Source organism: Cucumis melo, chromosome 10 (genome assembly GCF_025177605.1).
Source record: "Cucumis melo cultivar AY chromosome 10, USDA_Cmelo_AY_1.0, whole genome shotgun sequence".
Taxonomy (NCBI): Eukaryota; Viridiplantae; Streptophyta; class Magnoliopsida; order Cucurbitales; family Cucurbitaceae; genus Cucumis; species Cucumis melo.
The window spans coordinates 3,127,990-3,140,443 of record NC_066866.1 but is presented as its reverse complement, the minus strand read 5'-3'; the positions used below and the strand labels follow the sequence as shown (position 1 = coordinate 3,140,443).

At 36.0% G+C, this 12,454-nt stretch overlaps 1 protein-coding gene across 4 annotated transcripts; it reads right to left on the bottom strand.

Moving 5' to 3' along the window:
• Nucleotides 1–555: 555 nt before the first annotated feature.
• On the bottom strand, nt 556–11,348 carry LOC103489052 (paired amphipathic helix protein Sin3-like 4). 4 transcript variants are annotated; one of them, XM_008448054.3, is made up of 25 exons: nt 10,812–11,348; nt 10,661–10,693; nt 10,399–10,544; nt 9,665–9,820; nt 9,336–9,522; nt 9,158–9,256; nt 8,869–9,033; nt 8,417–8,768; nt 8,066–8,202; nt 6,974–7,049; nt 6,860–6,889; nt 6,453–6,739; nt 6,206–6,360; nt 5,866–5,993; nt 5,497–5,751; nt 4,347–5,036; nt 4,163–4,233; nt 2,550–3,185; nt 2,340–2,440; nt 2,110–2,248; nt 1,855–2,007; nt 1,590–1,753; nt 1,399–1,510; nt 1,050–1,249; nt 556–882 (listed from the first exon to the last, which is right to left on the bottom strand). In XM_008448054.3, the coding sequence occupies exons 3-24, from the start codon at nt 10,470–10,472 to the stop codon at nt 1,091–1,093; spliced, it is 4,326 nt and encodes a 1,441-aa protein (XP_008446276.2). In that variant the 5' UTR covers nt 10,473–10,544; nt 10,661–10,693; nt 10,812–11,348; the 3' UTR covers nt 556–882; nt 1,050–1,090. The 4 variants fall into 4 exon arrangements, 3 of the variants coding, with proteins under 3 accessions (XP_008446276.2, XP_050947130.1, XP_008446277.2); XR_007824411.1 differs by lacking the exon at nt 1,399–1,510 and having other exon boundaries at nt 10,812–11,322; XM_051091173.1 differs by lacking the exon at nt 2,550–3,185 and having other exon boundaries at nt 10,812–11,322.
• Nucleotides 11,349–12,454: the final 1,106 nt, after the last annotated feature.

Genomic DNA, 12,454 nt, shown 5'->3' with positions numbered 1-12,454 from the left:
AAATTAATCTTTTTAGTACATGTTTAATGACGAGAGTATTACAATTAACATTTTATTAGTCAAATACAATTTGATTTGACATATAAAATTTTCTTTGGCTTTTTTTTTTTTTCATTTTTTAGTTTTTTTTTTAAATAGGAAGCATATAGTTTTAGTAAGTGCATCTTTATTCTCAAACTTATTTCATTTATTATTTTGTTAACATTTGCAATTGTATTAAAAAAAAGTCTACCATTACTTTTTCATTTATATCCACAAGTCTATGATGTGGAAACAACTTGCCTGACTCTACAATGACAACATTTGGGTACAACAAAGTCTTCCAATTTAGAGATTATTACAAATATTCAACATAACTCATTTGAATTATGAGGTATAGGTTCCATGGATGAAAACTGAAACTTGCAGGTTACTTAAGGAGAAACTCAAATGGAGGAGGAAGAAGAAGACAAAGTAGGATATGGGTTTATTTTGGTAACTCTTATAATTGAAAAGGAAGTACAAAAACTACAATGACTATAATAAATAAAAGAAATAATTAAGAAAGCTTAGGGATTTGATGAAACTTTTGGAGATGTTTTTTTTTTCCTATTTGAGAAGAGCAGGAAAAATAAAGAGAGATGATCGTGTACCCAAGAAGTACAATCTTTACATCATAAAAATTTACCCTATTTACAGAAATGTGGCTCAGTGTGAGCCACTAAACTCAAGTAAATGCAATAACCATCGACCCCTATATCTCCTCCCAATGCCTTATTTTCATGGTGAGGCTCAGATATAAATAAGAATACACTAATAGAGTAAAGGTAATGCAAAATACCCGCTTCACTATTGCCCCAACCTTCGCATTTTTCAGGTTCCCAGTGCCTCCGTTAAAAGTTACTGTACAAAACAAACACATACATTATCCGATACTTCCGTTTCATATTAGACAATATACAACTTGCCAAATTGTGATGATATTAGTTAAATTCTAATTTTTCGAATAAATCCTGATGCAGGTATTATGACATTGTTAAAAGCTATGGTTGCTAAAGACTTAGGCTTACCATATTTACTTCAAAACTCAACTTCTTGATGGTTTGGTGTATCATGAGTTCTCAAGTAGCTTGTGGAACTTCTTTACCCTCCTACTTGAATCGCCACTAGAAGACCTTGACTGGTTGTGGCATGAGCTATTTCCATGCAAACGTTTCCTTTTGCTATTTCTACGAAATAAAAAGTCTTCTGTATCTAAAACGTACGAAACCTATACCAACAAAAGCAAATGGATCAGCAAAAGTTGGCATCGTGTTACGTACCCAAAGTTGTTATCTAATATATTGTTTCTTATATACAATGCATGCAAATGTATGGTCCACGGATACAGTTAGAAAGAAACTTCAAAGTAACAATTACCTTTGACGAACTGCATGCAATTTTACACTCCAGACCATTAACAATTTTAAGCCCTTCCAAAGCATGGCATGCAGCAGAATTCTCATCGCCACAGGCATATTTACGTTTGTTTCTGTAAGAACCATGGGATTTGATGACAAGGCAAACTAACTGAGGAAAATTGAATTGCTATGCTTCAACAATCTTAATACCTCTTCAAGAAGATCCCTGACTTCACTTTTTTCTCGGGGAGAACTGAGAAGAAGTCATTATGCAGATAAGACGAAAAAATGGGGTCCATGGAAACAGCCGTTACTTCAGGCTTATCGTAGCCATAGTCCATAAGCTGAATCGAAAGATGAGTAGGAGTTGATGACTGCAAGATAGATTTAACGATCAGTTTCAACAATTAAATACCAAGTTCAAGTTTGGCTACCATGATAATGAACGTAACAAGACAAATGCACTAAAGCATACTCGTTCTATGCGATAGATATTATCATCATGAAGAAGTACACGAGCATTTTCATGATAAACTGCATCAACAAATCTTCCCACTTTTCTCGACTTCTCATACGCATATAGTTGGAGAAGTTTGTTGTCCATCTCATCTGAGGCAACTGTTTGAAGCTGGCACATTGCACACGTGGATTGATAAGTTTATCCAACATGAAAGTGTCAAGGTATTCTTATACAAAAGTACAACATATACAAAAGTGTCAAGGTACATACCTGTTTGACAATTTTATAAATTAGTTTGTCTAATGTGAACAGAACATATGACTGGGTTCCAATAGTAGCTCGGCAATCATCTTCAAACTTTGTGTTATCAGAGGAACCGTCCAGTAGACTATAAAGTGCATTCATGAACCTAGCCCACAAAAAAGAATATCTTAACTAATATTGCATTGACCATTATATAGGTACTGGGGAAAAGGCCAAGAACCTAGAAAGTGTGATACCTGGCATAAAGATCCGTGGGGGTTGTATCATTTGAGGCCCTCCATTTCCTCTCTGAGGATGAAGAGTTGATCTTTGCAGATTGTATTCTCTCATACAGCGTCTGAGAACGTGGAATAAAGAAAATATTAGCTCAAAGAAAAAAAAAGAACATGGAAAATAACTCTTTAATGGAACTATCTTTACAAGTGTACTCCTATAATGAACCTTACTTGGTGAAGCCTAAAAAGCACATAAAAAGAGTCATTTCCATAAAATACATGAGACTCCTTTCCTTCTTCATGCAACACAGGAGGAACATGCTTGGCAAGAGGCTTTACAGTCAATAGAAAGCGCTCAGAGAATGGTATAGATGTTCCATCTCCTTCTACATCATGGGCATCGGCCATCCCTTCTGCCTCACCTTCACTCTCAGCCTTATTATCATCATGTTCTCCATCCTCGTGATCTTCACGAGAACAATCCTCTCCATCACCAGAATCACTCGCAGAAACGTCACCATTCTCAGAGGCATTTTCACTATCCTCTGATGACCTTTGTGCACTTTCCTCCCCTTCATCATCAGCATCAGCATCATTTTCTCCACCAGCCTCTCTGCAACATAATTCTTCCTCACCTCGGTTGCTTGGATATTGCCTGCCAGCAACACCTTCCTTTTTCGGCAGAGCTTTCAGCTCCCCATCGTAATTGGCAAAGTTATCTTCTTCAAAATCTCCGTTTGGAGATAATTCCCCTTCTTCCCTTTCTATCTTCAAATGTCTGGCAGGCTCTTCAGCGTATCTATGGCCTTTTGTGCCATCTGTGACTGCACCATTTGCAGTTAGAATTTGTCTCGTAGGGCCACCAACCTATAAAAAGTTCAGATCCATCATGAAACAATATCATTATTCAACTCAGTTTTTTTAATCAATTCAAACTCATAATGCAGAAACTACAACCAGTAATATAACCTAGATTCATGCAATGAGCAGACACCAATCTATACATGGGTGGAACAATTACTATCATTGCCTATTTGTTGATCTTTAGAAAATCAATATCAGCTTCCATAATAAATGGCAAGATGCAACAGGTGCCAAACACCTAACCAAAAACAACTTCAAATCTCTGTTCAGTCAAAATCACATCGATCACAATTCCACAATCTGCACCCATGCAGACTTCACAAAAACTAAGCCAGGATACTTACTCCACTGTTTTTCTTTATCGATTCCCTCAACTTTATTATCTGACATTTCAACTTTTGTTTTCTTTCATGAGTTCAGCCCCAGTTTCTTTCTCATCTACTCCCTCATGAATTTGAACCACCATAAACTTCTTTACTGATGCTCAACATATCGATAACTACATTAGCAAGTCTTTAACAAATGGAATGCAATCAAACCTAAGACCAATAAAATCTGTCTAATATGGAGGCAAATGGTTTCTTTATCATCCACATAATCCTTCAAGAGGCATCACCCATCTTTGTGGACCGTGATGTATCAGATGTCTTTGAAGGTAGAAGAAGTCAGGATAATTCCTTTGTTTATACTATGCCACACTTGGCTTCTTGGTGTTCAAGTCACCAAGTTTTATAGTGTTATAGTCGCCCCTTTTGTGAGGCTTTTTCGTGAATTCTTTCATTTGGTCAGGGCGAAGTTCTCTCTATCTCTTGCCTTCTATTTATCTCTTTCCCTTAAGTTGTCAAGTCGATAGGAATATAATTTTCAGTTTCATATCACACCAAAAAAATTCACAAATTTCATCCAATGCCATAAATTATTTGTTAGAGGATATGTGTATATTCTAGACAATGGACTCCTCCAATGGGAAAGGTTCATACCTCTGAGGAAGGTAACTCAATTCCACTCTCAACAGCACCATTTCCAAGTCGTGAAGGAGTAGTGCTCAATCCTTGTACAAAACAACAAAAGTGCCTGTCAGAATGAAAAATCTTGCACGAAAGAAAGATCAAACAGTAGAAAAGAGGAAATGGAAAATACAATCGTGAAACCAAGTTTAGCAACCTGATGTATTTTCTATGTTAGTCTTCCCATTATTTTGCTCGGCTGCAGTTGCAAGGGATACATTTGAATTGACAAAGCATTCAGTAGAATTGTCTTGTTTACTTACTCCAGACAATTCATCATTCACAGGTGCATTATCCTGAATTTTAGGGTGTTGGGAAATACTGCAGAAAGGATCTCCCTTCCGTACTGTACGATCCGCATCATGGAAACTATCTTCTTTGACTCCATTGTCCCCATTCAGGGGCCAAGTCCTGCAAGAACTTGATTGTTCAGGTGGAATGCTTTCATCACCATTTCTAGAAGAATTCAATTGTTTTGGGTGCATCATAGTAGCACCCCCACCAGGACTTCCATCACTCTCTACCACAGTGGCACTCTTGGTAGGATGGATCTTTGCCTTAATAACATCTTCAGTGTCCTCGGCTCCATGAGGTCGGGAAGGGACACCAAGCATGGGCTCCAAAAAGGTTGTCCATACCTTCATAACCTTATCTAATTGTTCTGTTGAGCAAATTTCTCCACAGGAATATTTGATTAGCTGATATAAATCTTCATGAAGCTCAGGATCTGGATACTCAAATTCCAAATTCGGAATTATGGGTCGTCTATTTCCAGCAGCAATAGCAAGCAAAACATCATCTTCCTTCCGCTTCTTCTCACTGATCTCTTTGATCTCTGCCAACAAGGCTGTAAAACGGGGAAAAAAAACAAATGAGAAACACCATAAAATTCAGCATCTCTGAAGTGCAGTTATGGTCAGATAACAATCAACATAATGAGTTTTGGGTGCTATCTACTTCCCTTGACTTTATCTCCAAATAATAGAGAGACAAATAATTTAAGTAAAAGTAAAACATGGCATAGCTTATTTTTATTAATACAGTACCCAAAAAAAAAGAGATGAATCTGGCCTATATAAGTACCATAAGGTGGTCGATTGCATTAGAGGACAGAAAAAGCAAAAGACAAACAAAATGTTAAGACATGCCCCCAACCAATCAACAACGTTGTATCATCTAAATATCTGAATAAAATATAAAAGGGAATATAATTGCACATTTATGATCCCAAAAGCGAACGTGTAACATCAGAGATTAATTAGCTCCACAAAGGGGACAGATGATGCAATATCAATGTCATAAGTCACCTTTAGTGCTCAAACTTTTTGTGTCTTGTTGCTTGAAGTAGAAGCTACGATGATCAAGTGACTTATGATAGTTTTTGGCATATATTTCAGCCCAAACTTTATTGAAGTCATAACGACACCGCGCCCATTCTTCCTGTTTCTGCTTCAATCGGGTCAAAATAACTGGAAGAGCAAGAGGTGCGTTCTTCCTCAACACATCCATAACATCAAGCCCATGGTCACCGTATAACCGTTCGATGCACCTCAGATTTAGAGCTACAGGAAGGACAAGAGTACCCCCATGAAGGAAAGAGAAAATGGAGAAAAATGAGATAAAAAACCTCCAAAAAGTACAGCTAGATAAAAATTACGCAGTTAGTGACCACTCACCAGTAAGGTGATCCTCAATTGTGATTGGACAGTCTGCTTTGATCACATTGTTGTTGATCTTTTCAAGGAGTTCTTCAACACGCTTAGTAGTCACATTCACAGACTCCAGCAACATGTCGAGTTCAAACCTACAAACATTAGTACAAAACACAAGGATATAAACCACAAATCTTTAAATTGCAACGACATTTTAAGCTATACATGGCTAGGTAATGTAGAGAGGACACTTAATAGGACTGTTAACAGGCTCAAAAGTACGAACTAGATTTGAGTGTCACCTTAAAAATTGAATAACAAAAGATAAATATAACAAAAGTATGTAACACAGGTGATCTCTGACCTGTCGTCTTCGCATCGGAAAAGGCTCTCTTCGTACTGGTTTTTGCGCATATGTTTAAAGGAGTAATCCTCACTTCCAGAAGTGACAGATACCCAGTGATCATTCAACACTTGATCACCAAGATCTGTTCTTTGGCTGGCCGAAGGTATTGGATACTGACAGAACAAGGACTCTTGACATCAGTTAAAAAAAAAAAGTCAACAATATCCTACAAGACGCTCATTGAAACCTTATGAGAAGTGATTACATTTTTGGGCAGAAGGCGGTAGCTGGGAGTGCAACGTTCACAGTTCGATAGATCAAGTTCATTTATTGGCTTTGCCAAATACTTGTCTTTGGTAGAAAATACAGACATCCTGTGACCTACAATATCTTTACTTCCAAATGCAGCATTCTTTTCAAGTCTATCTCTTTCTCGATTTTCACGATCTCTATCTTTAGAAATATCCTCTTTCTCACGCTCACGATCTCTATCCCTGTCCCTATCCTCCACTTGTACTGTTCTAGGCAAACTTCCTTCATTCCACAATGACTCTGTAATGAATTTTAACAAAATTAGTAAACAAATTTACAATCACGATCATTAAGAAGAGCGAAAGATTCAGCCTTCCCGCTATTAAGTTATGGAAAGGAGGAAAGAAAAGGCATGCTTACTTCTACTCATTACACCAGCAAGAAATCCATCTACAAAACAGTACTTGATCAGCAATAATGTTGAACAGTACAAATATAAAACCATCATAATAAGAACAAACTCTAAATATTTACCATTCCTCTCGCATCGTGACAAAAATTCATTGAAACCATCCATAAGATCAGAATACCTTCCAAGTAAATCACCCATCTGACAAGTGAAAGAAAGACAATGTGACACAAATTTAAAGCTCTTGCTTAGGAAAAACATTATTAGGACAAAGCATAGTCGGGGAATCTTTTTATATGCTTTAGCACAGTTACGACCCATCTTGAGATGAGGAGCTACATTCTACGTGAAATTCTCTCTTTCAGACATCCCGCCTCACCATATATATAAAAATTATTTTCCTCCTACAATTATGAAATCTAAGAAATGATCAACCTTACAGCAATAACCATGAAAGTAGACCGAGCACTTGAATTCCTAACATGTGAAACTTTCAAGGCCCAAGATGGAAAATGCCAAAAGAAAAAAAAATAATAAAAAAACTATTCACCAGATCACCTAAAAATGTCTTTAACTACAATTGTTGAATTAGAAGGTTAATTACAGTTAAGTATACCAAGGCATTATAGAAACCCAAGACTCCAAAGAAGGTGATTTTTTATTTTATTTTATTTTTTTTGTTACTATCAACTCGTAAAGGAATTAAAACAAGAGAAGTGACCCAACGAATATTCCTTGATTAGTCCTTCGTTATCAAAATTGGCTCATTCTGTACCACCAAAATAGGGAAGACCAGGATCATGCTTTTTTCAACTGCAAGTCTGGCTCCTCAAGATGTTTGCATGCCTCGTGGCTTAGAGATACCATGGGTCAAGGATAACAGTCTCAAGGAAGATGTAACACATTAATAACTTTTTGGATAGTTTCAGTTTCGAGAAGCAGCCAAAAGGTCATCGAATGAGCACATAAGAAAATCTCAATTATAACAGTGAAGAGAGAATATTAAGTTCTTTTAGGAGCCGTCCAGAGGCTGGGAGAACAAATGGTCTCTCACTTAATCTGTTGCTTCTAAATAGCGTACTCTAGTCAAGCAAATTTCAAATTTTTTATTATTCATCAAGAAATTTTATATCTTCTGCATGGTGATCCGCAATTGCAAAACCATACAACATTATATGGGGAGAGAGCGCGAGGGATGTAAAAAAAGGTATACATACCAAACATTGAAGTTCTGCTCTGGTAATTATCTCCTTGCTATAGATATGGAGACATTTCAAAAATTCTTGGTAATCTTCAGCATTCCGCAACTTTTCTTTAACTCTTTCACAGAAAGCAAACTCCTGACTGTATAAACCTGCCAGAGTAGAATAAATTAATAAACAAACAAGAAAGTAGTTGGAATGAGGGATAATAACAGAAGGAAATTTTATTGTCACTAAATTATTCAGAAAGAATATCCAACATATTGAACTACCATAACTGAAATAAGAGTCAGATTTTATTGAGAATGGAAATTTAATCATTGGTCTAGTTATGATTACAGTTATCAACGAAATTACAATACTCACTCTTTGCAGAATTTTTTTCATCATAAGAAGAGATGGTATGTACGCCAAAGTTTTCATCGCCTTCTCCACCAGGATGCAATTGCTCTGCAGATGAGTCATCAATCCTACGTGCAGATTTCCTCTTGTGGGGAAACCGATGCATGTTAAAGTCCCTCCTTCCATCATGCTCGTAATCTCGGTCAACCCTATCCCGATCATGTTCTCTCCTCTCTCTATCATCTCTTCTTTCCTTTTCCTTATCACCACGCCTACGTTGATCTTTGTCCAGTTTCATTAGGGCCCTATCATGGTCTGGTTCCGGACGGTCAACACTAAGGTCACGTTCGGCATGGGACGCAATAGTACGGTCTTTCTGGAGATGTAACATGCAAATTTATGTTACTACAACAGTTGCCCAAATTTTAATTTAGAAAGCATGTATTTAATATTGTAAAGAGGGAGAAGTTTCAAACCCGATCAACTTGCATTTGCCGCATACTGGGCATGGCAGAATGTCTATCACGAAGCATTAAACCCCTTCCAGAGCTGTAGTGAACAGATCCTGTGGCTGAAGAATCTGGAAGAAAATGAGTGAATTCAACAAGCAGGTCCGGGTGTTCTTGAAAAAGTGCAGCAACCTGTGAAAAGTCGCCAACAAAAACCATTAACATCAAATCCACAACTTTGATTTACAAAAGTTCCCGAGAAAGAAGCACACAACAACCAGCATTGCCACAACCAATGAAAAAGCAACACACAGACCTCCTGGTAGACCTCAGTGATGGACTTGTTTTCCTTTCTGTACATATTTAAAATGTCTAAAAATGATTTATAAACATGATCATCGCCTTGGAAACGTGTCTGCATGCATCAAAAGAAACAAAATTAGTTGTAATTCATAAAAAGCAAACATATTACATGGTTGTGCAAGATTTTCAACCTTTATCTTGTTCACAAAATTGATAGCTTCTTCAAACTCAACAGGTTTCTTTTGTGTAGGTTGATCATCCTCCAGGGGGAGAGTGATCTCATATCCTTTGGGCAAGAACGTATTGAAGCCCAAAATGAGATCTCGATGGCCTTTAAACAAATCTTTTACTCTTGCAATGACTCCCGCAGTATCAATTCTACAATCAAATAAAAAGTAAAAATCAACAAATTACTCCCACTCACAAATGCCCTTCCCCCAAGGAGAAAACTGTGCTCCTTGTAAAGAAGTCAAAGACAAGAGGGTAGGAAAGAGCTAATGAGGCATAGACTATAAGAAACCTTTGGGCCTTGAAATCTTTCATAACTTCAAGGAAGTCTTCATACTGTTGTCTCTTGTCTTGAAATATGTCCTTCACTCTCTTGAGATATACTAGGGCGTCATTAGTGGTTAATTTCTGGGTACTTCCTGCTCCCGCCATTTGGGGTTGTGTAGATCTTCATTTTACAAGACAAATTACACAAATAAGTGCTTCTATAATGAAGTCACACAAAATCAAAGGCTCTACGGCACTGATTATCAGTGCATCATGCAAAAATTTGAGTGTCCGAATAGACATTCGGAAGCAGGATTCAGACACTCTCACTCGTATTCACAGAAAGCATTGAACTTTACAATTAACTACAAAGCCAACAAAAGTAAATACTTAACACGAGCAGAGAAAAGATCTTTATCTTAGCGAGTTGAACAAAGAAAGAAATACTTTCAAACTCTTCGAAAACCCTGAATACTCATTATAATTACGAAAACGAAAACAAAGAAAATCGTGAAATCTTCTCTTCATAAAATAAATAAATAAAAAGTCTATATTTCATCCGAATTCAAAAATAAAATTTCTAACCATAGCAAAATTAGCAAACGGAAAGGTGATTCAGAAGTTTGATCTCCATGTTCAAAACAGAAACTTGAGTAATTAAGAACGAGAAGGTAGCAAGCATAGTTAACTAAAATTAAACAAAAATAATAATAATAATAACTATAATAAGGGAAAATACAGAAGGACGATGAGGTTTACGCTTCTGCACGAGTAGAAATCGCAGGACGTTTAAGTTGAGAACCCATGTAAACGTCGTCTCTAGACCTCTTCATCTCCAACAAAAAGAAAACTCCACCGTCTTCAACAGAAAATCATGCTTCAAACTCAGATTAGAATCCAAATTCCTACACAAGAAGTCGCTCATTCAACAAGAGTAACAATATAAAAGCAGATCTAAAATACTAAAAATTTAGTAAAACTACAAAAAATCAAAAACAAAAACAAAAATTTCCATCCAAACCTCTGCTCAGATCACCTCCGAATATCCAAAATCCTGAGAAAAACACACCCCACACACACAAACAAACAAAACAAGCGAGTGTTACAAAGATGATTCAGAAAGGAAAAACAAAACAACAACAAACATTAAAAAGGGAAAGAAGAGAAATTACACATTAAAGGGTGTGAGGTAAAAGATCGTGAAGTGAAGAAATTAGCAGAAAGTTTGAAGCTTAAACAAGTCGAAGGAAGAAGAAGAAGAAGAAGAAGGAGAAGAAGAAGAAGGAGGGAAAGGGATAAAATGAAGATGAATAAGGAGGAAAGTATAGAAGGAATATGTGATTCTCTTCTCTTCTCTTCTCAAACACGACCTTCCTCACAAAGAATACCCAAATGAAAAAACCAAAATTCAACTTCTTCTTATGTTCTTCTCCCTATTTTAGGTTTTTCTCTCCTTTTTCCCCTTTTTTTTTCTTTTTCTTTTCTCTCCGGAAACCGAACAGCCCAAAACGCCACACAGAAAGATGAAAAATGCTTTGAGAATTTGAGAATGCAAAATTTTAAAAACAAAAAAGAATTAAAACTTTGAAAGAGAAAAAAGGAAAAAAAAAAAAAAAAAGAAAAAAAAAAAGAAAGAGAGAGAGAGAGAAAGAGTTTTTAAGAATGTGATATGATATATACAAAATACAAAGACACTTCCTGAAAGGAAAAAGAAAAAAGTTGGGTTATGGGGCACTATAATTTGTTTTAACCGGTCACCACTCCATGGGTTTACCGGCTATAGACCGTTGATTACCCATCTCAAAGATTAGGGCACTATTTAACATTTTTTTTATTACTTACTACCATACTAGTAAATTAAAAAAAACCAAGGCTGTTTTCGGTATTTTTGTCTTTATATGAGGGTAATTCCGTCTCTATTGATTCAAAATCCTAAAAATCAATTTCTTTTTGTGGGAAATTAGGGTTAAGGTTGAGTTAGGGCAAAAAAACGGTGGGCTCTACCTTTGAGAGATTTCAATCAACGGCTGTTGTTTGGGGATTTACATCTTTTTTTTTATTTTTATTTTTATTTTTGTTTCTTAATTTTTGTAGAATTTCAGTTGGGGATAGGGAAATTTTATCTTTTTACCTATAAGAAAAGGGAAATGTTTACCCATGATTTTAATTTTAAATTTATTGATTAATGTTAGATATTGTAATGTTTTAGTATTTTGTTTGCGGTTACGTAAAAATGTGGCTCTCAGTTCTTCTCTTTTTAATGGGCTAAGATGGAAAAGAAAGAATAAGGGATAGCGCCTAAACAGGAAAATTCCGGAATTGGTAACATTTGGGTCCTTCGTTTAACTTATTAATGGGCTTCTTTCTTATTGGGCAGCTCACTTAGAGTTTTGTATTGGCCTTTTGGGCTTTGTTGGGCTCCATTGGGCTTCAAGCTGGTAGTAGAGCCTTTCTTATTAGGCTGCTATTGTAAACTTTTTCAATTTTGTCACGTGAGTTTGATTAATTTAATTCTTAGATATATAAAGTATCTTTTTTTAATCGGCTATTGATTTGGTGTGCTTTTTTTTTCACGCTTTATTTATTGACCTTTAATATTTATTAAATATGATTCAATAATTAAAATAGTCACTTGGTATTTAGGGTATCTTTGAAAAAATCTAAATTGACTTTTTTTTTTTTTTGAAGTATCGAGTAGATAAATTCAAATCGCATGCTTGTATTAAAGTGGTAAATACATATGATACGTTGTTTGGTAATTAAAATAACTTTAACAACCTATGCATACTCGTTGAGGAAAAAAAAAGTCAGAAGT

Bases quoted from the DNA above. Each gene is read 5' to 3' on its own strand.
- LOC103489052 (XM_008448054.3), bottom strand. From the start codon at position 10,472: ATGAAGAGGTCTAGAGACGACGTTTACATGGGTTCTCAACTTAAACGT. The intron at 9,523-9,664 runs GTTTCTTATAGT...ATTTGATTGTAG, and splicing joins AAAGATTTCAAGGCCCAAAG to AATTGATACTGCGGGAGTCA. The intron at 9,257-9,335 runs GTTGAAAATCTT...TGATGCATGCAG, and splicing joins ATTTTGTGAACAAGATAAAG to ACACGTTTCCAAGGCGATGA.